The following is a 27,751-nucleotide window of genomic DNA, read 5'->3' as shown; positions in this document are numbered from 1 at the left end:
ATTCAGCCAAGCATTATATATTCTGTGCCTGATATGTCAGAAATTTGGGCTTTGCAGAGTCTAATTAATGAGGTCAGAGTATAGATGAGCAGCTTCAGAGCTGGGAGTCAGTGTATATCCTGTTGCTGACCCTCATGCCCTCTTGTCTGTTGGGAATGGGAGAAAGGTGATTTTATATTCTTTTGATTTTTTTGCCCCCTCATATATTCTCCAGTGTTATGAAACTCAAAGGTTAGCATGTAGGTCCCTTTTTTTGGTCTTTACTTGCAGATGTATTTCGACGATCTGCTTGTCTGGCTGACTGGTTTGTGTAGTTCTTTGCATAGTGTCGTGCTTTTAATTTATCCAATACAACCCTTTGCTATTTAACAATTCACTTGTATGGTTCAGATAATCTTTTCTGTGTTTATTATACAGCTCTCTTAGAACAAAGAAAAAACCTCAATATGCACGTTATCCTTGATCTCCATCCAAATCCCTCTTTGCAATAGAATGTTGTTTAAGTATTTACTGATAATATTAGAAAATTGTGTTTTCTTTACCAGCATTTTTCAACGCTTGCACTTTAGGGTGTCCTTGGAAGATGAGATAAATGAAGATGGGAGTGATTCCCACCCAAGCAGACTCCTAAGATTAGCAGGGGGTGTCTGGGGCAAGGGCATCTGGATACTTTAAGAGGTCCCCGGGTGATCCTCATGGGCAGCCTCAATTGAGAACCTGTTCTATATCCTTAGTGATAGCAACAGCAAAAATCTATACATCATTTCGTTTTTATATGACTTTTACCCCAAATCTTCTCTCATTTAAAAACTCAGGGCTTCCCTGGTGGTGCAGTGGTTGAGAGTCTGCCTGCCGATGCAGGGGACACGGGTTCGCGCCCCGGTCCGGGGAGATCCCACATGCCGTGAAGCGGCTGGGCCCGTGAGCCATGGCTGCTGAGCCTGCGCGTCTGCAGCCTGTGCTCCACAATGGGAGAGGCCACAACAGTGAGAGGCCCGCGTACCGCCAAAAGCAAAAAACTCAGAGAGGGTCTCACTTTAAAAATGTTGAGAGATGGCAGTTACTAGCTCCATTTTAGACATGAGGATATGGAAGTGCACAGAAGTAATTTGCACGTTTACCCAGCTGGGTAGTGTCGGAGCCAGGTCAAGTCCAGTGGCACTGGATCTCAGCGATACAACATGTTCTCTTACTGGAGGGCCTGAGCAGGACTGATATTAGTTGAGTCCTTTTAAGACTAGCTGTAGCCCTGAAAATACTACTTTATAGAAGTATCTGTCTTCATTTTTCCTATCCTTTCTTCTGGATACGTCTTGCTCCTTTGCCTGCATATTCCTGGCCCTCCTACCTTTTCATACCGTCTCTTCTCTTTTATTCACTTGCTTAGCTTTTCCCTCATCCAGTAACTGCTCCTGCTTCCCAAGGCTCACTGTTCTTCTCCCTTCATTCCTTTGGTACCAGTGTCTGCTTCATGCTGACGACTGCCACGTTTATCCCACACAAACTCTTGTATCTCTGTATATTCAGGCAGTTCTTTTTTTTTTTTTTTTTTTATTCAGGCAGTTCTGCTTCAAGTATCCCACAGTTACCCATCACATACTTAGGTCTCAGCAGCACTGTTCAGTAATTAGTTGACCTCTGTGCCTCATCTGGTAGCCTGTGAGCAGCTTAGCTGCCTGAATCTTTGTCATCTTTCTGACCTTCTTCCTCTGCCTGGCACATAGGAAATGTGCTGAGTCATTGTTAACAAATGAATAAACAAATATTTATTTCCAGTTTCCCCATCTGCATTCGTGTCAGGCATGCATAGGCATGATCCCTTGAGCCATCTTTAACAAGTCCTTTTAGGATTCCCCCCTAGTCGATCACTGAGACCTGCTTTTCATTCAAAAAGTACTGCCAGCTCTAGACCCATTGCCCATGAATTGTCAAACACTGAACATATTAGGCAACTGTCTGGGATTCATTCCAGCCATCTAGGAGTTTAAAAAAACCTGGTGGGAGATACAAAACACATACATAGAGAATAAAAAGACTAGCTAGTGGGAACATCAGTGATTATCCCCAGGGTAAGAACACATGACAGAACTACAGGGTAGGTTATGGATAGGAGGGGCAAAGAAATTATGAAGTACATATTTTATCTCTTAATACATTTATGTTTCTTCTGCCAGTTGATGAGTTGCCCTTGAAGTAAAACAAAGACAAAACAAAACAGACTAGCTAGTGTTTATTTAGTACTTACTTTGTGCCATGCAGTCTTCTGAACACCTTAAAAATTCATTGACTTATTTAATCCCCAACAACCCTATGAGGCAGGTACTCTTTTATCCCCATTTTACAGGTGAGGACACCAGTGCTCAGATGAGTTGCTTGGCTTTAGAGCCGGGATTCAAATCCATGTTGCCCGACTCCAGAGCTTGTGCTCTTAACCATTATGTTATACTGCCTTTCAGGAAAATGAGCTTGCCAGAATATTCTAGTCACCACCGATCTTCTTGCTCAGACCTCTTTAAGCTCTTATGTAGTCTGCCTTTCACAGTCAGTTCCCTCCAACCCCCCAGGAGTTTTTTAATGTTTGAATAACAGAACACACAAAACCAGGCAGAGAAGTCTCCAAGGAAATGATGGTTGTGTTTCACTATTATTTGTCCCTTGGTTCTTCATCTTCTAAGCACTTATTACAGTTTCTTTTAATGCTGTTAGACATGTATTTTGATTATAAATACAGTCCAACTGTGAATAAATAACTGTATTGTCTTTTTACACCCATCCCCCATATTCCTTTAAATAGAAAAAAGTGCTCAATATCTCTTAATAGCCTATTTGGCCATGGTTGTCTCACCTGTGATTTAAAAATACATTGTATCTTGATCTTCCAAAATCCTTCTTGAATTACAGCTTATTCTGTTAAAGAAATTCTGGGAAAGAAGTCATTGATATTGTTGATAGTCTCCAAAAGGTGAGGGTGGTAACTGAGTTGAAGGCACCTGGGAGGGATCTTCAGCAAACCAAGGACCACTGGGAAACTACACAGAGGCAGATCTTGTCACTAAGATACCAGCTCCTCCAATTAACCCTAGGAGAATGCCACCAGTCACAGCTGACCCAGCAACTGTGGCCACTGGTCCCTTTTGGCTGCCAGGGTGACTCCTGTGAAGGCTGCACTTGTGACGGAATTCCAGAGGTCTTTCTAACATGCACCATCCAGCAGAGAATCATAGAAAACAGACCTCCCCAAACTGCAAAGCCACCTCCCAACTGTGGAGGCCTGTTTTTTTTTTTTTTTTGGAGGTACACAGACCTCTCACTGTTGTGGCTTCTCCCGTTGCAGAGCACAGGCTCCAGACGTGCAAGCTCAGTGGCCATGGCTCACAGGCCTAGCCACTCTGCGGCATGTGGGATCTTCCTGGACTGGGGCACGAACCTGTGTCCCCTGCATCAGTAGGCGGACTCTCAACCACTGCGCCACCAGGGAAGCCCGGAGGCCTGGTTTTAATAGCTGTCAAACTCCCATGTAGTCTCTGGTTTACTCCCACTGGAGAATGGTGAAAACCTTTAATTGCATAAAAGACACTGCTACCTGTGGTACCCATCATAAAGGCCCCACCACAGTCTTCCACATAGTTCTCCGGGGCACGGCTCTCACTCTTGCTCCTCCATCTTGACCCCAGTGGTGTGAGTGAGGTTGGGTAAGCTGGGTGGAGCCTGACCCCAGTGGCCCACAATCAATTCTTTTTTTTTTAAAATAAATTTATTTATTTATAGCTGCATTGAGTCTTTGTTGCTGCACTCAGGCTTTCTCCAGTTGCGTTGAGCAGGGGTTACTCTTCGTTGTGGTGCACGGGCCTCTCATTGTGGAGGCTTCTCCCGTTGGGAAGCACAGGCTCCAGGCATGCGGGCTTCAGCAGTTGTGGCACACGGGCTCAGTTGCTCCGCAGCATGTGGGATCTTCCTGGACCAGGGCTCGAACCCATGTCCCCTGCATTGGCAGGCGGATTCTTAACCACTGCACCACCAGGGAAGCCCCACAATCAATTCTTAATCATAGACTATAGTGTTTCTCAAGCCAATCCTTATAATAGGAAAAGAAATCTGAAGGGTTAGACCCTCTATTATTGGTTTAAATTATTTTTATTAAAAATATATGCAAAGATATAACTAGGAAGGTATTATTTATGCTCATAGTTGTTATATAATCTTAAACAAAAATAAATATACAAAATTTAAAAGTCATAGTCAAAAAACATTGCACCTAATGTTATAGATAATATTGTTTCGATGAACCTACTTTGCTACTTGTAGTGTGACTGTGATATTGGCTGCTCCAACACATACTCTTATGAATGAATTCAGCACACCTTTACTGTCTGTTGTGTGAGGGCTAAATTTTCTCACCACTTTTTTTCTCTTAGAACCACAGGAAAATATTTGGCATGATACTGTGACGTAATTTGGCTTCCCTCTTTTGGCTTGAAAGCATAACTTGTTATTGCTGGTCTTTTCTCATTATCCCCTCGAATGTAGTATATTACCACTGGTGCCAAGGTGACAATAAGCACCAAAACACACAGTAAACACAACTGCATATGTGGTCACTGAAATTGTTTTGGTGATGAGCTGATCCAGAACATGCATGTTAGCTCTTTCAGATTATCCTCGAAATGAAAGCACAACATAAAGACTTTGTAAAGGAGACTTGAGAAACCCTGAGCAAAAGATCCATGCCCCAGGCTGAGGAACTTTTTTTTCCTCATAAATTGCTTTAGGTGTGTGGAAACGATCTCTCTCCTAAAATTTAAACTCCATGACAGCAAGTACCGTTTCTTCCCAAGTGCCCCGTGGAGTGTGGTGTTTAGCCCTTGCTAAGGAGCCTGTAGAATGAGTCCAGTTCTGACCAGCTGCGCCTTTTTTTTTTTTTTTAAGTTTGGCCACGCCTTGCGGCCTGCAGGATCCTTGTTCCCTGACCAGCGATGATCAAACCTGCACCCTTGGCAGTGAGAGCGTGGAGTCCTAACCACTGGGCCACCAGGGGATTCCCCCAGCTGTGCTTATCTATCCCTCATGTTCAGGTTTTGTGTGTAGGTTTGAGAAGTCTACATTTTCTTTGACTGTTTTTTTTTTTCTTGAACTAGGAAGAAGGAAGAAAAATTGGACTGGATGTACCAGGGTCCTGGTGGGATGGTGAACCGTGATGAGTACTTGCTGGGGCGTCCCATTGACAAATACGTTTTTGAGAAGATGGAGGAGAAGGAGGCAGGCTGTTCTTCTGAGACAGGACTCCTCCCAGGCTCTATCTTTGCCCCATCAGGTGCCAATTCCCTTCTTGACATGGCCAGCAAAATCCGGGAGGATCCGCTCTTCATCATCAGGTACTCATGAGCGGCTGAGAAGGAGGTTTTATTACAGAGATGCTTAGCAGAGATGTTATCTCACCTCTTGCTTTGCAGTTGGTTTACTGTTGGCTTTTGTCTGCCACGTAAAAGGGTTTGTCTCCATTTGGGCTTCTGATGTTGAAAAGGAGGCTCTATTAAGGGTGCCTGAACTAGGCTGTTTGGGAAGAGATTGGTAAGTGTACCAGGCCAGACCAAATTTATTCATTTACCTTTGGCCCTTAAACAAAAATAAGAGGTAGAAGCAAGGTGAGAAAGACTGGCAGCTTCTTAGAAATTGGGGGATATGTGTAGAGTTGGCTGGGGGGTTGAATAGGCCTTTTCCCCTCCCCTCTACCCCTCCCTTTTGTTTGTTTTTTGCGGCAGAACCCTTTGAAAAGAAACTTTAGAATTTTATTTAACCCTAATATGTAACAGATCAAAGTAGAGCTGCATTTTGGGTGTTAAATGAAATCATGTGGTGCGTTTTTTTGTTTTTGTTTTTAATTTTCATTATTTTATTTCAAGTGTGTAAGGTTGAACATTAAAAAATGTTTCTTATTTACATTTCTTTTGAAAATTCTTTTAAAGTTATCTATTACAGATATATATTTATATGTAAATATTTTCTCCCATTTTGTTAGCATCTTAATTAATTAATTGTGGTAAAATATACATAACATAAAATTTACCATCTTAACTTTTTTTTTCTTTTTCTTTTAAAGTTCCTTAAACTCACCAGCATACAAATGTGAGCAGGCACTCTTCCACACTCACATTGTATCATGAGTACATGTTTGTTTTTTTTTAATAAATTTATTTATTTTTGGCTGCATTGGGTCTTCACTGCTGCACATGGGCTTTCTCTAGTTGTGGCGAGCAGGGGCTACTCTTCATCGTGGTGTGCGTGCTTCTCATTGCGGTGGCTTCTTTTGTTTCGAAGCACAGGCCCTAGAGCGCATGGGCTTCAGTAGTTGTGCCGCGTGGGCTCAGTAGTTGTGGCTCGCAGGGTCTAGAGCACAGGCTCAGTAGTTGTGGTGCACAGGCTTAGTTGCTCCGTGGCACGTGGCATCTTCCTGGACCAGGGCTCGAACCCATGTCACCTGCACTGGCAGGCAGATTCTTAACCACTGCGCCACCACGGAAGTCCCATTTTAACTATTTTTAAGTATACATTTCAGTGACAGTAAGTATATTCACAGCGTTGTGCAACCATCACCACTACCTATCCTTCTCCAGAACTTTTTCATCTTCGCAACTGAAACCTTATACTCATTAAACAGTAAGTCCCCATTCTCTCCTCTTCCCAGCTCCTGGCAGCCACTTCTACTTTCTGTCCCTATGAATGTAACTGCTGTAGTTACCCATATAAGTGGAATCATATGGTATTTGTCCTTCTGTGACTGACCTATTTCACTCAGCATAATGTCATCAAGGTTCATTTGTGTTACAGCATGTGTCAGAATTTCCTTCTTTTTAAAAATTGTGGTAAAATACACATGACATAAAATTTACCATTTTAACCATTTTAAGTATATATATAGTTCAGTAGTAAGGGTATCCAAATTGTTGTGCAACCTATCTCCAGAAGTTTTTCATCTTGTATAACTGAAAATCTGTATCCATTAAGCAACAACTCTTCATTTCCTTTTCCCCCCAGCCCCTGGGAACAACTATCGTACTTTTCATTTCTATGAGTTGGACTATTCTGAACCTCATAAAAGTTGAAATCATTCAATATTTGTTTTTTTGTGACTGGCTTATTTTACTTAGCATAATGTCCTCAAGGTTCATCCATGTTGTAGCATGTATCAAAATTTCCTTCCTTTTTAAGGCTGAATAATATTCCATTGCATGTGTATACCACATTTTTTAATCCATTCATCTGTCGTGCACATTTGGGTTATTTCCACCTTTTGGTTATTGTGAATAATGCTACTATGAACATTGGTGTACAAATATTGTGCATATTATTTTATAAACTCCTTTTTATCACCTAGTCATATATATGGGACATTTTTCTATGTTGCTGACTATGCTTCTGTCACATCATTTTTAATACCTATATTGTATGGATATACCATAGTTTATTTATTTATTTTAAAACATTTTTTTGACACCTTCCCTTTCTTTTTTTTGTTTTGTTTTTTTAAAATTTTTATTTATTTATTTTTGGTTGCATCAGGTCTTAGTTGCGACACGCAGTATCTTTCACTGTGGTGCGCGGGCTCTCTAGCTGTGGTGTGTGGGCTTAGTTGCCCCAGCATGTGGGATCTTAGATCCCTGACCAGTGATTGAACCTGCATCCCCTGCATTGAAAGGCGGATTCTTAACGACTGGCCCACCAGGGAAGTCTCTACCATAATTTATTAATATTCTCCTGGTGGATCCCTAACTTGTTTCCAAGTTTTCATTGTTATAACATGAACACCTTTTTAGTGACCTTCCTTGATTATATCCTTTCAGTAACAAATTCTTGAGGAAGCATTTGTAAGATTAAAGAGTTTGTGAGTATGTACAGGCTGTGATAAATGTTGCCGAATTGTCCTCCGGGAAGGTTGACCAGTTTACCCTCCTATGAACCCTATGTGAGAGTAAGACTTCTTGAAAAAGGTATCCATTCTGTTTATTTCCCAGGGGTTATCATGCTAAACAGTGGAGGTAGTATTGAAATGTTGCATATGTTTGATACACAAGATGACATACATTTTACTTGACCAGTTGGGAAGCCCTGAGCATGAAGCTTAATAAGCAACAGACCAAACTCACTTTCTTGCACAACAGGGAACCGGTGTGAACTTTCCCCACAATATTCAATCCCTTATGCAGATTTGGGAAAGATTTCTGGCTTCCACACAATCATATAGATTGCACCATGGGGCCTGTCTGCCTGCATTGAGAAAAAAGATTGCTGTATAGAATTATGGAGAGTAGAATGAATGGTTTAATCCCCTTTTCTGAAAGAAAGAATCATGATTTTTATAACTTCTCTTTAGGAAGAAAGAAGAAGAGAAAAAAAGAGAGGTATTGAATAATCCTGTGAAAATGAAGAAAATCAAAGAATTGGTAAGTAGTACATCAAATAAGCATCAAGAACTACTTAACATGAAAACTCCTCTCCATTTACTCTTAAGAGAGGGAAAGCAGCATGGCTTTAAACATTTTTGTCTTTTAGAGACCTTCTCCTGGTGATTTTGTGCAATCTTAACATATAAAGCTTAATTATGCTTGATTTTCTCTTTTATGTCTTTTGGTTGGAAAAACAGCATGTTATATCATTCTTCCAGAAAAAGAGGGGTATTGGGATATGCCTGTGGAAAGCATGATCATGCAGTGTGTTCAGGAGATCAGGTGGTATCAAGCCTTTAGGGCCCATTAATCACTCATGTAACATATTATGTGATTGTTTCTTGGATTAGTTGGTAAGGAAAATTTAAAGATTGATCTTGTGGTCCCTGATTATTGTCAGCAGAGTTGCAGTCTTTTGACAAATGGGAATTCCTAAGCAGTGGTTCTGGGGACTGTTTCAAAACACAGATTCCCAGCCCCACCCACCAGAGAGTCCGTTCAGTAGTCTAGGGGCGTTTGTGCACAACCAGGGTCGAGACCCTCCACTCTTGTCGACAGGGGACGTCTGATCATGTCCTGGACCCCTGTAGACCCTGAGGCCTGGAGGCAGGTAGTTTACACATGACCCTGTCCCCTCAGAGGGACTGACAGGGGTCCCAGTAATCTTGCGCGGTTATGTTCTGGGCATTTTCTAGTTGCAAATGAGTCTGGAAAAAAAGGAGAAGAAGAAAAAGAAGGAGAAGAAAAAGAAGCACAAGAAACATAAGCACAGAAGCTCAGGCAGCGATCGTTGCAGCAGCGAGGATGAGCACGGCCGGGAGAGGTGAGTGTGTGGAACGGCGTCCTGCACCATTGATTCACTCACTCATTCATTCCACAGATATGAACTGAATACCTGCTCCGGGCCAGGAGCCACCAGGTTCTGGGGGTTCAGTGGAGAACACTTGCACACTGGCCCTCTGCCCCCAGAGCTGGCCAGCTAGCACTTGAGTTCCTGGAGGAGTTGGTGAAACCCCCAGGGGAGCTGGCTGTAGCTGTGTCAGTCTTAGGTCAGATGCCCTGGATATGACTTTCATCTCAGCTCTTGATTCCTGCAAGACTTACGTGGGTTTTATGGAGGCTTTTTTTTTTTTTTCCAAATGCATTAATGGGCCCATCTGGACCTGTTCTGTGTGTCTCCTTTGCGGGAGCCGCCAGCGCTGTCTCTGCTGACTCACTCGTAGTCCCTAGAATAGCAGCACGAGGTGAGAGGAGAATGTGCTTGGGCGCTGGGGCTGAAAAGCAAGGCTCACGGTTTTTCTCAGTAAAAACATGACTGTGCTGATGCATCTTCCAGCAAAGATAGAGAAACACACTCCCATGTGAGAGCTGGGAGGTGGGAGAGGTCATGTTTGAAACAGGAAGCACGTCTCAGCACAAGAGCTGTAAACTGGACCTTTAGGCATTTTCTTTTTCAATGAATATGTGTTTTAATCTCTTAGATCTCAAAAGAAGATGGCAAATTCTTCCCCTGTTTTGTCCAAAGTCCCTGGATATGGCTTACAGGTAAGGATATGGGCTTCTCAGAGGGAGTGACTGTGGGACTGGAACGTGCCAACCTGGGTACCTTTTTGGACACAGAGCATATTTAGCAACCAATCAGACGTGCAGAAAGAAGGGAGTTTGGGCAGCACAGACTGGAGAACAGGCCCATTCCTTATCCCTGAGTCTCTGACTATGGCTGAGGGCCCTCTGAGCAGAGAGGCTAAGCTACCAGTGGGCATTTAGGCATTCCGTCCATCCCTCTGCATATAACTTACATGAAATGCGTACATGTTAAGGGTTGATGACTTTTTGATAAATGTACATCCCTCTGGATTCCTTTTTTCCCCTGAGTATGTTTAACCTGAGGTCCTGTCCTCCATATTCTGCCTCCTGCTCCTCCTTAGGCTGTAACAAAGAGCCAAGCCAATTTAGGTGGTTGGGTGATACATCCTTTTAGGGCATTCTGAGGATAACTTTCCTAAGTTTATACAGCTCTCAGTGATAACTGTGTGATGGGGTTGGTATACCCAGTTGGCTCCTTACAGAACCTCAGTGCTTATTCATTTTCTTGTTTCACTGCATCTTCTCCTGAGCTGCTAGATTTTCCTATGAATAGCTTTTCTTCCTTTCCTTGATGATATAGGTCAGGAACTCTGACCATAGCCAGGGACTGCAGGGTCCTCTGACAGCTGAGCAAAAGCGAGTGCGTGGGTTGAAGAATTACTCCAGGTCCAGAAGCTCCTCTCCCTCACCTCCCAGACATGCCAGCAAGAAGAGCACCAGAGAGGCAGGGTCTCGGGACAGGAGGTCTCGATCGCCAGGCAGAAGGTCTCGGTCCCCAAGGCCAAGCAAACCGTGAGTATGGGAATTCAGCGGGAAATAACCTGTGAATGTGGGGGCCTGGTTACAGCTGGTATTTGCTTTTAGCGATGTCTGTTCATCAAGTCTTCCAAATGTCTTTGCTTTGTTATTATCTTTACTTTTTTAAAAAAATGTAAAGCTCAGACCCCTAGAACTACATATTTATATATGTGGAATCTCTAGAGTGAGATTAATATCAAATCTTATGTATCCTTACGCCTTTGTTTTTCTTCCACTTCTTCCCTCTATTTTCTTCAATTTGGATTATGGTTCCAAAACTGTTAGCTTTTCTTCCATCATTTGAAGGACATGATAAAAGCCACTGTATTGAAAAAGCTCTTCTCCTCTCTGCCCTCTGTGTCTGTTACAGGCACAACTCTAAGGTAAATAGGAGAGACAGAGGCCGAAGTAAGAGCCTATCACCTAAAAAAGACATCTACCAAAGGCGGCATGCTCATGGGTACACCAGGTGAGTCAAGAGCCCAGTAGGTTAACTTCAGACTTTCAGGCCTGAGTCTTGGAATGGCTCAGACCAGGGCAAATGGATAATCTATATCACCTTTTTTGCCCACCCCTCTTTTATTCATCTTGGTCAACTTTTAACCATCTGCCCTGCCCCCCACCCCATGCGAGTCACATTGAAAGGACAAAGTAAATAGTTTTGAACTATTGAACTAATGACCAGTTCACTAAGTGATTGTCTCTCAACACCTGTAAACATGTTATTCTCACAGAGATTTCTACAGGAAGCTTTTCTTAAGAGTGTGCGCCTTTCTTGAGGCATCAGCTGAAAGGGAAGCAGGAAGGTGGTCTCCTTGAGGGCAGACACCCTAAGATAAACTCTGTGTTTGAGTTGGGTATGGTGTGGGTCAGACAGAATATGGGTGTGCAGTCATGGGACCTGAGGGGAATTGGCTGTGCCCATGAAAGGCTGTCCCTAGGGGTTTTGATTGCTCTTAGAAGTTTAGATGAGGGAATTCCCTCACAGTCCAGTGGTTAGGACTCGGCGCTTTCACTGCCGTGGGCTCCAGTTCAATCCCTGGTCAAGGAACGAAGATCCCATTAAAAAAGAAAAAGTTTAGTTGACTTGGGCAACTTTTGTGTACTTCCTTTAACTGCCTCCCCCAGTTGGCTGCACATTAGAATCACCTGGAAAGCTTAAAGAAAAACCCAAATCCCAATCAATCCCTTGTTGCACCCCAGCCCTATTACATCATAATCTCTGGGGATGGGCCCAGACATCAGTATTTTTAAAGCATCCCAGTAGTTCCAGTGCACAACCAGCACTGAGAACCACTGAGAGTTTCTAACAACCTCTTTTATTCAGTATGCTGTTAGAAGAAAGGCAAGCCCTAAAGTCCCTTTTAACTTTTAATTGCCTGATTCCCTAAGTTTAAGGTTTTTTCACTGGCAACTTTCCAAAATACCCATGTACATATTTCCCTGCCTTCCCAGAGAGGGAGGGTATATTTTGCATAATTTTTTATTGGTGACACTGGGTCAGTTCTTCTGCTGTGCTGTAATTCATGCTGTTCTTAGGGATGAATGCTCATGGGTGTATTTTTTTTGATGTATTGTAAGGCTCTTGGTCAGCGCAAGGTCTGCTTTTTCAGATCCCGCTTTGTTTTTCTGTCTCTTTTGCCATCTGCCATCACTTAAATTTGTCTCACTTTGTCAGCCTTTCTTATCGCCCTTAGAATCTTTGTTGAATTTTGTGATTTAAAATGAGTTAGAATAAACAACAAGGTCCTACTGTATAGGACCAATACTTCAATAAAGTTTTTTTTTTTAATAAAGTTATTTAGGGCTTCCCTGGTGGCGCAGTGGTTGGGAGTCCGCCTGCCGATGCAGGGGATGCGGGTTCGTGCCCCGGTCTGGGAAGATCCCACATGCCGTGGAGCGGCTGGGCCCGTGAGCCATGGCCGTTGAGCCTGCTCGTCCGGAGCCTGTGCTCCACAATGGGAGAGGCCACAACAGTGAGAGGCCCACATACCGCAAAAAAAAAAAAAATAAAGTTATTTATTATTTTTGGTTACATTGGGTCTTTGATGCTGCGTGCGGGCTTTCTCTAGTTGCAGCTAGTAGGGGCTACTCTTCGTTGTGGTGTGCGGACTTCTCATTGCGGTGGCTTCTCTAGTTGTAGAGCACGGGCTTTAGGCATGTGGTCTTCAGTAGTTGTGGCACTTGGGCTCAGTTGTGGCTCACGGGCTCCAGAGCTCAGGCTCAGTAATTGTGGCACATGGGCTTAGTTGCTCCGCGGCATGTGGGATCTTCCCGGACCAAGGCTTGAACCTGTGTCCCCTACATTGGCAGGCAGATTCCTAACCACCATGCCACCAGGGAAGTCCCAGTAAAATTTTTAAAAATAAATAAATAAAGTGAGTTAGAGCCCTCAAGACTTTTGTCTTCCAGAAATGGAAACACAGAAACTTGAAAGCATGGATTCTATGATATATCTCTTTGTTTTGGTTTGGTGTTCCAGGTAGTTGAACACCAAAGATGTAACCAAGATGGTGCTGAATTAAGACAAAAGCAAAGTTATGGCTGTAAAACCTTTCTTAGCACTAGTTACACTGTTTCTCAGATTGAGAGTCACTGGATATTTCCTCAAGGGCCTGAGAGTTCTGTAAGGATTTAAAATTTTTTGAGTTCTCTTTTGTATGTATGTTTTGTTTTAATTAGTGATCTAAAATAACTTTCTTGTCAGCTGAAGGATGAAGCTTTTCTTTAGCAGTGAGGTTCTCAATTTAAAGCGATTTTTACAGACTAAGACTTTTTTTTTCTCTTAAGTTTTTTTTGGGGGACTGAGGGATTCCACATTATTTTTCTATTGCTTTCAGTGCTTCCTAAATTTCTTACAGTCAACACAGCACTTTAAAAAAAAATTATTCAAGTATAGTTGATTTGCAATGTTGTATTAATTTCTGCTGTACAGCAAAGTGATTCAGTTACACACACACATACACACACATATGCACATTCTTCTTCATATTCTTTTCCATTATGGTTTCTCACAGGATATTGAATACACTTCTCTGTGCTATACAGTAGGACCTTGTTGTTTATGCATTCTATATGTGATAGATATCATGATATCACAACACTTTTTTTTTTAAATTTATTTAATTAATTTATTTTTGGCTGCGTTGAGTCTTCCATGCTGTGCGTGGGCTTTCTCCAGTTGCAGCGAGAGGGGGCCACTACTCTTCATTGTGGTGTGCAGGCTTCTCATTGTGTTAACCTCTCGTTGCAGAGCACGGGCTCTAGGTGTGCGGGCTTCAGTAGTTGTGGCATGCAGGCTCCGTAGTTGTGGCTCACAGGCTCACTAGTTATGGTACACGAGCTTAGCTGCTCCGTGGCATGTGGAATCTTCCTGGACCAGGGCTCAAACCCACATCCCCTGCATTGGCAGGCGGATTCTCAACCACTGCGCCACCAGGGAAGCCCCACAACACTTTTATAATTTAAAAAAATGTGTATGCTCAAAACAAACTAACATAAACCACTACTATAAGGTCACACCCCAGAAGTAGCTAAAATTCCTTCTGTTGGGCTTGTAAATTGCCCAGAACAAAGGTGGCAATAGGAAATGGAGTTACTATTCTTGCATTAATTACTGTTATTAAGGCATAATTTCTTTAATTGTTTTGATCAAATAATAGACACCTTTTTTTTTTGTTTGTTTTTTGCGGTACGTGGGCCTCTCCCGTTGTGGAGCACAGGCTCCGGACACGCAGGCCCAGCGGCCATGGCTCAGAGGCCCAGCCACTCCGCGGCATGTGGGATCTTCCCGGACCGGGGCACGAACCTGTGTTCCCTGCATCGGCAGGCGGACCCTCAACCACTGCGCCACCAGGGAAGCCCCAATAGACACCTTTTTTTAAAGTGTAGTTTATTTATAATATTATATCAATTTTAGGTGTACAACATAGTGATTCAATATTTTTATAGATTATACTCCATTTAAAGTTATAATAAAATATTGGCTATATTCCCTGTGCTGTATAATATATCCTTGTATCATATTTATTTTATACATAGTAGTTTGTACCTCTTAGTCCCCTACTCTTATCTTGTTCCTCCTCCATCCCCCTCCCCACTGGTTACCACTAGTTTGTTCTTTACATCTGTGTGTCTGTTTTCTATTTTGTTATAGTCATTCATTTCATTTTTTAGATTCCACATATAAGTAATAACATACAGTCTTTCTCTGAGTTATTTTACTAAGCATAATATCCTCCAAGTCCATCCATGTTGTTGCAAATGGCAAAATTTTCGTTCTTCTTTATGGCTGAGTAATATTCCATTATATACCACATCTTCTTTATCCAGTCTTCTGTTGATGGACACTTAGGTTGCTTCATATCTTGGCTATTATAAATAATGCTGCTATGAACATTGGGGTGCATGTATCTTTTCAAATTAGTGTTTTTATTTTCTCTGGATATATACTCAAGAGTGGAATTGCTGGGAATTCCCTGGCAGTCCAGTGGTTAGGACTCTGTGCTTCCACTGCAGGGGGCATGGGTTCGATCCCTGGTCAGGGAACAAAGATCTTGCATGGCGTGGCAAAAAAAAGGAGTGGAATTGCTGGATCATATGGTAGTTCTATTTTTAGTTTTTTAAAAAACCTCCATACTGCTTTCCATAGTGGCTGCACTAATTTACATTCCCACCAGCAAGGTAAGTAGGGTTCCCTTTTCTCCACATCCTCACTGACCTTTGTTATTTGTGGTCTTTTTGACACCAGCCATTCTTCAGGTGTGAGGTGAACCTCATTGTGGTTTTGGTTTCATTTCCCTGATGATTAGCAATGTTGAGCATCTTTTCATGTACATGTTGACTATAAGAAGACTAGCCAACATGCACAAGAAGATATAGAAGACTATATCTTCTTTGGAAAAATGTCTATTCAGGTCTCCTGCTCATTTTTTAATTGGGTTGTTTGTTCTGATATTGAGTTGTTTGAGCTGCTTATGTAATTTGGATATTAACTCTCTGTCAGTCATATCATTTGCAAATATATTTTTCCCATTCAGTAGGTTTTTTTTTTTTAAATCAGTTGTATTTCTTTTTTTTTAAGTTAATTAATTAATTTATTTTTGGCTGCGTTGGGTCTTCATAGCTGCTCACAAGCTTTCTCTAGTTGCAGCGAGCGGGGGCTACTCTCCATTGCGGTGTGCGGGCTTCTCACTGCAGTGGCTTCTCTTGCTGCGGAGCATGGGCTCTAGGCATGTGGGCTCAGTACTTGTGGCATGTGGGCTCAGTAGTTGTGGCTTATGGGCTCTAGAGCGGAGGCTCAGTAGTTGTGGCACACGGGCTTAGATGCTGTGCGGCATGTGGGATCTTCCTGGACCAGGGTTCGAACCCATGTCCCCTGCATTGGCAGGTGGATTATTAACCATTGCGCTACCAGGGAAGTCTCGGTTTTTTGTTTTGTTGATAGTTTCCTTTGCTGTGCAAAAGCTTTCAAGTTTAATCAGGTCCCATTTGTTTATTTTGGCTTTTGTTTCCTTTGTCTGAGGAGACAAATCTAAAAAAATAATTGCTGTGACTTATGTCAAAGAATGTTCTGCCTATGTTTCTTTTTTTATATATTATTTTTAAAAATATCTTTATTGGATTATAATTGCTTTACAATGTTGTGTTAGTTTCTGTTGTACAACAAAGTGAATCAGCTGTAAGTATACACATATCCCCATATCCCCTCCCTCTTGAGGCTCCCTCCCATCCTCCCTATCCCACCCCTCTAGGTCACCACAAAGCATCGAACTGATCTCCCTGTGCTATGGAGCAGCTTCCCACTAGCCATCCATTTTACATTTGGTAGTGTATATATGTCAGTGCTACTCTCTCACTTTGTCCCCGTTTCCCCTTCCCCCTCTTTGTCCTCAAGTCTGTTCTCTACATCTGCGTCTTTACTCCTGCCCTGCCACTAGGTTCATCAGTACTGTTTTTTTAGATTCCATATATGTACGTTAGCATACAGTATTTGTTTTTCTCTTTCTGACTTACTTCACTTTGTATGGTATACTCTAGGTCCATCCACCTCATTACAAATAACTCAATTTCATTCCTTTTTATGGCTGAGTAATATTCCATTGTATATAAATGCCACACCTTCTTTACCATTCATCTCTCAATGGATGTTTAGGTTGCTTCCATGTCTTAGCAATTGTAAATAGTGCTGCAGTGAACATTGTGGTACATGTATCTTTTTGAATTATGGTTTTCTCAGGGTATTTGCCCAGGAGTGGGATTGCTGGGTCATATGGTAGTTGTATTTTTAGTTTTTTTAAAAACCTCCATACTGTTCTCCACAGTGGCTGTATCCATTTACATTCCCACCAACAGTGCAGGAGGGTTCCCTTTTCTCCACCCCCTCTTCAGCATTTATTGTTTGTAGATTTCAGCATTTATTGTTTGTAGATTTTGTGATGATGGCCATTCTGACTGGTGTGAGGTGATACCTCACTGTGGTTTTTTTGTTTGTTTGTTTTTTTACCATACGCAGTCCTCTCACTGTTGTGGCCTCTCCCATTGCGGAGCACAGGCTCCGGACGTGCAGGCTCAGTGGCTATGGCTCACGGGCCCAGCCGCTCTGCGGCATGTTGGATCTTCCCGGACCGGGTCACGAACCCATGTCCCCTGCATCAGCAGGCGGACTCTCAACCACTGCGCCACCAGGGAAGCCCTCTCATTGTGGTTTTGATTTGCATTTCTCTAATGATTAGTGATGCTGAGCATCTTTTCATGTGTTTGTTGGCAATCTGTATATCTTCTTTGGAGAAATGTCTATTTAGGTCTTCTGCCCATTTTTGGATTGGGTTGGTTTTTTTTGTTTGTTTTTGGTTTTGGTTTTTTTTTTTTTTTTCTTGTGGTACGTGGGCCTCTCACTATTGTGGCCTCTCCCATTGCGGAGTGCAGGCTCAGAGGCCATGGCTCACGGGCCCAGCCGCTCCGTGGCATATGGGATCCTCCTGGACCAGGGCACGAACCCGTGTCCCCTGCATCGGCAGGCAGACTCTCAACCACTGTGCCACCAGGAAAGCCCCTGGGTTTGTTTGATACTGAGCTGCATGAGCTGCTTGTAAATTTTGGAGATTAATCCTTTGTCAGTTGCTTCATTTGCAAATATTTTCTCCTTTTCTGAGGGCTGTCTTTCTGTCTTGTTTATGGTTTCCTTTGCTGTGCAAAAGCTGTTAAGTTTCGTTAGGTCCCACTTGTTTATTTTTTATTTTATTTCCCTTAGTGTAGAAGGTGGGTCAGAGAAGATCTTGCTGTGATTTATGTCAAAGAGAGTTCTGCCTATGTTTTCCTCTAAGAGTTTTATAGTGTCTGGCCTTACATTTAGGTCTTTAATCCATTTTGAGTTTGTTTTTGTGTATGGTTTTAGGAAGTGTTCTAATTTCATTCTTTTACATGTAGCTGTCCAGTTTTCCCAGGTGCACTTATTGAAGAAGCTGTCTTTTCTCCATTGTATATTCTTGCCTCCTTTGTCAGAGATAAGGTGACCATATGTGTGTGGGTTTATCTCTGGGCTTTGTATCCTGTTCCATTGATCTATATTTCTGTTTTTGTGCCAATACCATACTGTCTTGATTACTGTAGCTTTGTAGTATATCTGAAGTCAGGGAGCCTGATTCCTCCAGTGCCGTTTTTCTTTCTCAAGATTGCTTTGGCTATTAGGGTCTTTTGTGTTTCCATACAAAGAGTAAAATTTTTTGTTCTAGTTCTGTGAAAAATGCCATTGGTAATGTGATAGGGATTGCACTGAATCTGTAGATTGCTTTGGGTAGTACAGTTATTTTCACATTGTTGATTCTTCCAATCCAAGAACATGATATATCTTTCCATCTGTTTGTATCATCTTTGATTTTTTTCATCAGTGTCTTACAGTTTTCTGCATATAGGTCTTTTGCCTCCTTGGGTAGGTTTATTCCTAGGTATTTTATTCTTTTTGTTGCAGTGGTAAATGAGAGTGTTTCCTTGATTTCTCTTTCTGATTTTTTGTTGCTAGTGTTTAGGAATGCAAGAGATTGCTGTGCATTAATTTTGTATCCTGCTACTTTACCAGATTCATTGATTAGCTCTAGTAGTTTTCTGGTGGCATCTTTAGGATTTTCTGTCTATAGTATCATGTCATCTGCAAACAGTGACATTTTTACTTCTTCTTTTTCAGTTTGGATTCCTTTTCTTTCTTTTTCTTCTTTGACTGTTGTGGCTAAAACTTCCAAAACTATTTTGAATTATAGTGGTGTGAGTGGGCACCCTTGTCTTGCTCCTGATCTTCGAGGAAATGCTTTCAGTTTTTCACCATTGAGAATGATGTTGGCTGTGGGTTTGTCACATATGGCTTTTATTACGTTGAGGTAGGTTCCCTCTATGCGCACTTTCTGGAGAGTTTTTATCATAAATGGGTGTTGAATTTTGTCAAAAGCTTTCTCTGCATCTACTGAGAGGATCATATGGTTTTTATCCTTCAGTTTGTTAAATGGTATGTCACATTGATTGATTTGCATATATTGAAGAATCCTTGCATTCCTGAGATAAACCCCACTTGATCATGGGGTGCGATCCTTTTAATGTGCCATTGGATTCTGTCTGCTAATATTTTGTTGAGGATTTTTGCATCTGTGTTCATCAGTGATATTGGCCTGTAATTTTCTTTTTTTGTGACATCTTTGGGTTTGGTATCAAGGTGATGGTGGCCTCATAGAATGCGTTTTGGAGTATTCCTTCCTCTGCTATATTCTGGAAGAGTTTGAGAAGGATAGGTGTTAGCTTTTCTGTAAATGTTTGATAGAATTCGCCTGTGAAGCCATCAGGTCCTGGGCTTTTGTTTGTTGGAAGGTTTTTTTGTTTTTTTTAAAATAAATTTATTTATTTATTTGTTTTTTATTTGTGGCTGTGTTGGGTCTTCGTTGCGGTGCATGGGCTTCTTATTGTTTTGGCTTCTCTTGTTGCGGAGCACAGGCTCTAGGCATGTGGCCTTCAGTAGTTGTGGTTCGCGGGCTCTAGAGCACAGGCTCAGTAGTTGTGGCACACAGGCTTAGTTGCTCCATGGCATGTGGGATCTTCCCAGACCAGGGATTGAACCCATGTTCCCTGCATTGGCAGGCAGATTCTTATCCACTGCGCCACCAGGGAAGCCCCTGTTGGAAGGTTTTTAATCACAGTCTCAATTTCAGTGCTTGTGATTGGTCTGTTCATGTTTTCTGTTTCTTCCTGGTTCAGTCTTGGAAGGTTGTACTTTTCTAAGAATTTGTCCATTTCTTCCAGGATGTCCATTTTATTGGCATATAATTGCTTGTAGTAGTCTCTCATGATCCTTTGTATTTCTGCCGTGTCAGTTGTTATTTTTCATTTCTAATTCTGTTGATTTGAGTCTTCTCCCTTTTTTTCCTGATGAGTCTGGCTAATGGTTTATCAATTTTGTTTATCTTCTCAAAGAACCAGCTTTTAGTTTTATTGATCTTTGCTATTTTTTCCCTCATTTCGTTTTCATTTATTTCTTATCTGATCTTTATGATTTTTTTCCTTCTGCTAACTTTGGAGGTTTTTTGTTCTTCTTTCTCTAATTGCTTTATGTGTAAGCTTAGGTTGTTTATTTGAGATGTTTCTTGTTTCTTGAGGTAGGATTTTATTGCTATAAACGTCCCTCTTAGAACTGCTTTTGCTGCAGCCCATAGGTTTTGGGTTGTTTTGTTTTCATTGTCATTTGTTTGTAGGTATTTTTTGATTTCCTCTTTGATTTCTTCAGTGATCTCTTGGTTGCTTAGTAGCATATTGTTTAATCTCCATGTGTTTGTATTTTTTACAGGTTTTTTTCCTGTAATTGATATCTGGTCTCATAGCATTGTGGTTGGAAAAGATGCTTGATACGATTTCCGTTTTCTTAAATTTACCGAGGCTTGATTTGTGACCCAAGATGTGATCTGTCCTGGAGAATGTTATGTGTGCCCTTGAGAAGAAAGTGTATTCTGTTGTTTTTGGATGGAATGTCCTATAAATATCAATTAAGTCCATCTGGTCTAATGTGTCATTTAAAGCTTGTGTTTCCTTATTTATTTTCTGTTTGGATTATCTGTCCTTTGGTGTAAGTGAGGTGTTAAAGTCACCTACTATTATTGTGTTACTGTTGAGTTCCCCTTTCATGGCTGTTAGCATTTGCCGTATTTATTGATGTGCTCCTATGTTGGGTCCATAGATATTTATAATTGTTATATCTTCTTCTTGGATTGATCCCTTGATCATTATGTAGTGTCCTTCCTTGTCTCTTCTAATAGTCTTTATTTTAAAGTCTATTTTGTTTTATATGAGTATTGCTACTCCAGCTTTCTTTTGATTTCCATTTGCATGCAATATCTTTCTCCATCCCCTCACTTTCAGTCTGTATGTGTCCCTAGGTCTGAAGTGGGTCTCTTGTAGACAGCATATATATGGGTCTTGTTTTTGTATCCATTCAGCCAATCTGTGTCTTTTGGTGGGAGCATTTAGTCCATTTACATTTAAGGTAATTATCGATATGTATGTTTCTATTACCATTTTCTTAATTGTTTTGGGTTTGTTATTGTAGGTCTTTTCCTTCTCTTGTGTTTCCTGCCTAGAGAAGTTCCTTTAGCATTTGTTGTAAAGCTGGTCTGGTGGTGCTGAATTCTCTCAACTTTTGCTTCTCTGTAAAGCTTTTGATTTCTCCATCAAATCTGAATGAGATCCTTGCTGGGTAGAGTAATCTTGGTTGTGGGTTTTTCCCTTTCATCACTTTAAATATGTCCTGCCACTCCCTTCTGGCTTGCAGAGTTTCTGCTGAAAGATCAGCTGTTAACCTTATGGGGATTCCCTTGTATGTTATTTGTTGCTTTTCCCTTGCTGCTTTTAATATTTTTTCTTTGTGTTTTTAGTTTTGTTAGTTTGATTAATATGTGTCTTGGCGTGTTTCTCCTTGGCTTTATCCTTTGTGGGACTCTGTGCTTCCTGGACTTGATTGACTATTTCCTTTCCCATGTTGGGGAAGTTTTTAACCATAATCTCTTAAAATATTTTCTCAGACCCATTCTTTTTTTCTTCTTTTTCTGGGATGCCTATAACTCGAATGTTGGTGCACTTAATGTTGTCCCAGAGGTCTCTGAGACTGGCCTCAGTTCTTTTCATTCTTTTTTCTTTATTCTGCTGTGCGGCAGTTATTTCCACCATTCTATCTTCCAGCTCACATATCCGTTCTTCTGCCTCAGTTATTTTGCTATTGATTCCTTCTACAGTATTTTTAATTTCAGTTATTGTGTTGTTCATGACTGTTTGCTCTTTAGTTCTTCTAGGTCCTTGTTAAAGGTTTCTTCTATTTTCTCTATTTCCAAGATTTTGGATCATCTTTACTATCATTACTCTGAATTCTTTTTCAGGTAGTTTGCCTATTTCCCCCTTATTTATTTCGTCTTGGGGGTTTTTATCTTGCTCCTTTGTCTGTAAGATATTTCTCTGTCTTCTCATTTTGTCCAATTTACAGTATTTGATGTCTCCTTTCCCTAGGCTGCAGGGTTGTAGTTCCTCTTGCTCCTGTTCTCTGCCCCCGGTTGTGGGGTTGGTCCAGTGTCTTGTGTAGGCCTCCTGATGGGAGGGCCTGGTGCCTGCGTTCTGGTGGGTGGAGCTGAGTCTTTTCCCTCTGCTGAGTAGGGCCGTGTCAGGTGGTGTGTTTTGGGGTGTCTGTGACCTTAGTATGACTTTAGGTAGTCTCTGTGCTAATGGGTGGGTTTTTGTTCCTGTCTTGTTTGTTGTTTGGTGTGATGCATCCAGCACTGGGAGCAGCTGGCAGTTGGATGGAGCCAGGTCTTGGATTCATATAGAGGCCTCCGTGAGAGCTCTTGGCGATTAATCTTCCCTGGGGCCAGGAGTTCTCTATTGGTCCAGCATCCTGGACTTGGTGCTCCCACTCCATAATCCCAGGCCCGACTTGTGGTTGAAGGACCAAGACCCTGCAAGTCGCTCATCCCAGCAATAAAGGGGATTAAAAAATAGACTAACAAACCCCCAGACAAATGGTAAACAGTAAAATCAAACAAACAGAAACAAGGAAACACACACACACACAAAAGAAACAAGAACAGAACTAAATAAATCAAATAGCAAGGGAACAACAAGACAAACAAAAGAACCCAAGAACAAAATCAAACAATTAAGAAGAAAGCTGACAAAAGCCCCAAAACAAAACCAAAGCAGAGTACCAACTGAAGAATGAAGCAAAGAAACGAAACAAACCGACAAAAAAATGATATAAAAAAAAGAAGAGAAAGGAAAAGAAGACAGAACAACAGAAAAGCAACGTAGAAACAGAAATATATAAAAATAAAATAGAAAATATATTAAAGAAAAAGACAAAACCCTGGAGAAATGGTAAAAACAAAATCAAACAAACAAAAGCAGAAACAAGGAAACACACACTCATGTAAAAGAAACAAAAAGAGAGCCCAATAAAACAAAAAGCAAGAGAACCAGACAAATAGAAGAACTCAAAAATGAAATCAAACAATTAGGATTAAAACTAACAAAAACACATAATCTAAAAACAACCGAAGCAGTGTGCCAGCTGAAGAGTAAAGCAAGGAAACAGAACAAACTGATAAAAATGATTAAAAAATAATAATAATGGGGCTTCCCTGGTGGCGCAGTGCTTGAGGGTCCGCCTGCCGGTGCAGGGGACGCGGGTTCGTGCCCCGTTTCGGGAGGATCCCACATGCCGCAGAGCGGCTGGGCCCGTGGGCCATGGCCGCTGGGCCTGCGCGTGCGGAGCCTGTGCTCCGCGGATGGGAGAGGCCACAACAGTGAGAGGCCCGCATAACGCAAGGAAAAAAAAAATATATAATAATAATAATAATGAAAGAAAATAAAAAGGGATAAAACACAGGACGACAGAAAAACAAAGTAGAAATGAAAAGATTCAAAAAAGAAAAGGAGGAAGGAAAAAAATAAGGGAAAAGAACACAGAACAGCAGAAGAGCAAAGTAAAAATAGAATTGTGTAAACAATAAAAATATGTAATAAAACATGGAGATCCCAAAAGACTGAAAAAAAACTAAAGCAACAACAAACAAAAAAAGAAAAGAAAAAGAAACCAAGAAAAAAGCTAGAACCAACAACAGAATGAATCAAAACATAATAAAATTAATAGTAATAATTATGTTTCCCTGGGGTCTCTGCTGTAAGTGTCCTTGCACCTGCCATGAGCCACAGCCCACCTCCGCCTCCCCAAGAGGGGAGCCTGTGGGCTGGTCTCTGGACCTGCTGTGGGCCCTGTGAGCACCACTCAGACTCTAATGTAGCCCAGTTCCTGTGTGTGCTGCCCCCAAAGTCCACAGCTGCCAGAACTAGACCGTTTTCATTTGTGGGAAACACTCATTGTCTACTCAGATATTCCATAGACGCAGGGTCTACCTAGCTGATCCTGGGGATTTAATCTGCAGCTTGTATAGCTGATGGAAAGATTTTCAATCTTCTTCCTTAGTTACCCTGTCCCTAGGGTTCAGCTTTGGTTTTATCCCCACCTCTGTGTGTGGTCCACCCACAGGAGTCTGGTCCTGAGGCTGCCTTGGAGCTCTTGGGTCTGCCCCTGTGAGGATGGGGTACAGAGGTGGTCTGACTGCTTGGATCGCGGGAGACCGGGCCATGCCAAATGCACAGGGAAGCCGGCAGCCATGAGTACAAGAGATATGGCCCTAGTGAGGGCCTTTTCTGGCGCCCAGCATAAGGCACGTGAGGGCCAGCCCTGGCCAGGGTTTTTCTGGCATCCGGCAGCAGGCGTGTGAGGGCCAGCCCTGAACGGGCTTCTTTTATTGTCGTTGGCAGGCACCGGCGTGTGGGGAGAGAGAGGTTACAGTAGTGGCTCCTCCCCATGCATGTGACTCAGCAGTAGCGCCTGCTTTCATGGCAGTTCAGTCTTCCTGCATAGGCATTTCCTTCTGCAGATTTCCTCCCTCTTGTCCCCTCTGTTCATCTTCCCACATCCAACAGCAGTTCTCACTCTGGGCCTGTTCTCCAGTCCCCATGCACCAGCTCCCAGCCCCCTTGCACACCTGTGAACACACGTCCCAGTCTGGGGCACGCAAGCCCGTGGTACGGACCATCTGTGTATTTCTCACTCTGTCCCGTCTGCCACAGGTCGGCCACTTCACCCTCTTCCAACAGCCTCAAATGCTTCCCTTCTGTCCCAATCGATTTTCCCGTCGGAGAGGGGGTTTCCCCGAATTCAGGACTCTCTCCTCTGCTTCAGCTCCCCCGCCCCAGAGTGCAGGTCCCCATCCGCTTCCTTTCCTCCTCCTCCCTTCTTTTTTTTCCGTCCTACCCAGTTATGCAGGGATCTTTATAGTCCTTTCTGGCGTCCAAGGTCTTCTGCTAGTTTTCAGCCAGTGTTCTGTGAGAATTGTTGTATTTATAGATGTATTCCTCATGTATCCGTGGAGAGAGATGAACTCCACGTCCATAAAACTAGGAGTTTTATGGTTTCCGGTCTTACATTTAGGTCTTTAATCCATTTTGAGTTTATTTTTGTTATGTGATGTGAGAAAATGTTCTAATTTCATTCTTTTACATGTACCTGTCTGGTGTCATTCTCCTGTATGGTTCAATTTCTCAGAAACTACTGGAGGGTCTACCCTCTGGAGGGTCTCCTGTAGATGTTTGGGAGAGTAGTCACGGGCTTCCCCCGAGTCAGGCGTGAGGACCCCAGAATGTCTTAACTGCTCCTTATACAGACCTTAAATTAGTCCCTTTGTTTTCAACCCTGTGCACCACCCTCCAAAGTGCTTGGTTCCTGCAGTCCCTGAACCTTTCCTGGGTTTTGCATTGCTTCTGATCAGTATCAGGCACTTAGGATTCAGTTTCCTCTAATCTGTTAAAGTGGTTACTACTCCTTCATCCACTTCCATCTTCTGACAATTTGTTCACATCTCTTATTTAGTGTTATTTCCTCTTCCATCTTCTTGTGCTTTTATATATTTTAGTTAGTGGGGTTTTTGAAGGGGAGGCTTTTCATTTCGCTATAGATAACTAAATGTCAAATTTTAGTATCTTAATTTTCTCAAAATTGGGCTCCCACTCCCTTATGGGACTCCGATAATTATTTTTCCTTTTAAAGGGGGATCAGTACATCACACAAACTTGAGAAGCAATGGATTTGGATGTCTGACATTGGTAGTGATCGAGCTGGTTCATCACCTCCTCTTCTTGCTCTTCATTTGCAGTGAGTGCCAGGAAAGACCTACCTATTACTGTTCGAGGCTAAATTGAACTCTTCAGGCATCTTGCTTCTAGCTTAGTCCTAAAGTGGTATACTCATGCACTACGTCCATGAATTTCTAAGCACCTCTAGTGGGTAGGTGGTAGATGTTAACCGTTACATGGATGAACTTAGTCCCCTGTTTTATAAGTTGTTGAGCAAACAACTGGAATATAATTGCCATAGCCTGAGGCTCCTGATTAGTTCTCAGTTTATTTATTTATTTATTTTCCAGTACGCGGGCCTCTCACTGTTGTGGCCTCTCCCGTTGCGGAGCACAGGCTCCGGACACGCAGGCTCAGCGGCAGTGGCTCACGGTTATGGCCACTCCGCGGCATGTGGGATCCTCCCGGACCGGGTCACGAACCCTCGTCCCCTGCATCGGCAGGCGGACTCTCAACCACTGCGCCACCAGGGAAGCCCCTCTCAGTTTATGTTTTGTATTTATTGTTTCAGAGTAATTACTCCAGAGATTATTGAGAGTATGGAATCCTTCACTAAAAGTCTTTGAAATTTGAGTGCAACCACCTGAATAAGATATTAGGAAGGAAGGAAACTCATGCTGTGTGTGGCACTGGGCTGGGCATTTCCGAGAGAAGAGAGCCATGGGCTGGAGAACCTGGGGTCCTACTTGGTTTCTCTTCTCCCTGTGGTGTTTCTCTATTTGTTGTTGTTGTTGCTGGGAGAGAAGTAGACCTTAGGGTGATTTTTGTGTTCAACAGAAAGCTGTCATCAGAGGAGCTAGAGCGAAAACGGCAAGAGATGATGGAAAACGCCAAGTGGCGGGAGGAAGAGAGGCTGAACATCCTCAAGAGGCACGCTAAGGATGACGAACGGGAGCAGAGGCTGGAAAAGCTAGACTCCCGGGATGGGAAGTTTATCCAGTGAGTGCATCATTTTCCTGCTTATCAGCTTTCATGGCGATGGTCCCAAGGAGGCAGTTGGGCAACTGGTTCATTCATTGTGTTCCCAGTGTTTCTGTGTCGGTGCGGAGCTCAGCCCCCAGACACCATTGTTACTACTCCCAGCTTCTGGCCAGACAGTGGGACGTTTTTCATCTGAGGGCAGGAGAAGTGAATTGGTATTTTCACTGAATCTCCTTTGCCTTCTCCTAAGAATTCATGGCTCAGGAAGCCTTTTTCAAATGAAGCTTGGACTTATTTTCCAAAACAGATACATTTCCCTTCTAAATTTATAAAAAATTGAGTTCCAGATGGAGTCACTCGAAAGTTATCTACATGGGCTTAAGAGAGCTTGTGTTTCTACAGCTGCTTTATGGCTAGCAACCTGTTTCTTCTTATTCTGCCAGATAGTTGACCAGTTGACAAATGCGTGTTACTTAACTTTCACCTGTCTTCTCTTCCCAGCCGCATGAAGCTAGAGAGTGCATCTACCTCTTCTCTGGAAGATCGGGTGAAGCGGAATATCTACTCTCTACAGAGAACCTCAGTAGCTCTGGAGAAGAACTTTATGAAAAGATGAAAGCCATCCCCTCTCTTGCTGGTTTTCCTGAAATTTCCAGGGAGGCTGCTGATCCCTTAAAGATTCTCTTTATAAGAGTTCAAATGGCTTCTTCCACAGATGTCAAACCACCACTGTTCAAAGTGACTCTCCTCCATGGATTCCAAAAACAGGCCACTTCTTTTTTTTTTTTTTT

General features: G+C 42.4%; 1 protein-coding gene and 1 pseudogene across 1 annotated transcript in view; one reads left to right on the top strand and one right to left on the bottom strand.

Moving 5' to 3' along the window:
- Nucleotides 1–27,576, top strand: part of CWC25 (CWC25 spliceosome associated protein) — a 32,013-nt gene extending 4,437 nt beyond the window's left edge. The window contains exons 3-10 of the mRNA XM_007465145.1: nucleotides 5,136–5,372; nucleotides 8,369–8,438; nucleotides 9,137–9,264; nucleotides 9,923–9,986; nucleotides 10,609–10,820; nucleotides 11,197–11,295; nucleotides 26,817–26,978; nucleotides 27,462–27,576. Coding sequence (XP_007465207.1) covers nucleotides 5,136–5,372; nucleotides 8,369–8,438; nucleotides 9,137–9,264; nucleotides 9,923–9,986; nucleotides 10,609–10,820; nucleotides 11,197–11,295; nucleotides 26,817–26,978; nucleotides 27,462–27,576 — 1,087 coding nt within the window. The remainder of the gene's footprint in view (nucleotides 1–5,135; nucleotides 5,373–8,368; nucleotides 8,439–9,136; nucleotides 9,265–9,922; nucleotides 9,987–10,608; nucleotides 10,821–11,196; nucleotides 11,296–26,816; nucleotides 26,979–27,461) is intronic.
- On the bottom strand, nucleotides 2,934–3,663 carry LOC103068749 (mitochondrial import inner membrane translocase subunit Tim17-A-like; annotated as a pseudogene).
- Nucleotides 27,577–27,751: the final 175 nt, after the last annotated feature.

This window comes from Lipotes vexillifer, unplaced genomic scaffold (assembly GCF_000442215.2).
Source record: "Lipotes vexillifer unplaced genomic scaffold, Lipotes_vexillifer_v1.1 scaffold591, whole genome shotgun sequence".
NCBI lineage: Eukaryota > Metazoa > Chordata > Mammalia > Artiodactyla > Lipotidae > Lipotes > Lipotes vexillifer.
The sequence above is the reverse complement of the archived record's forward strand: the minus strand, read 5'-3'. Positions and strand labels throughout refer to the sequence as shown.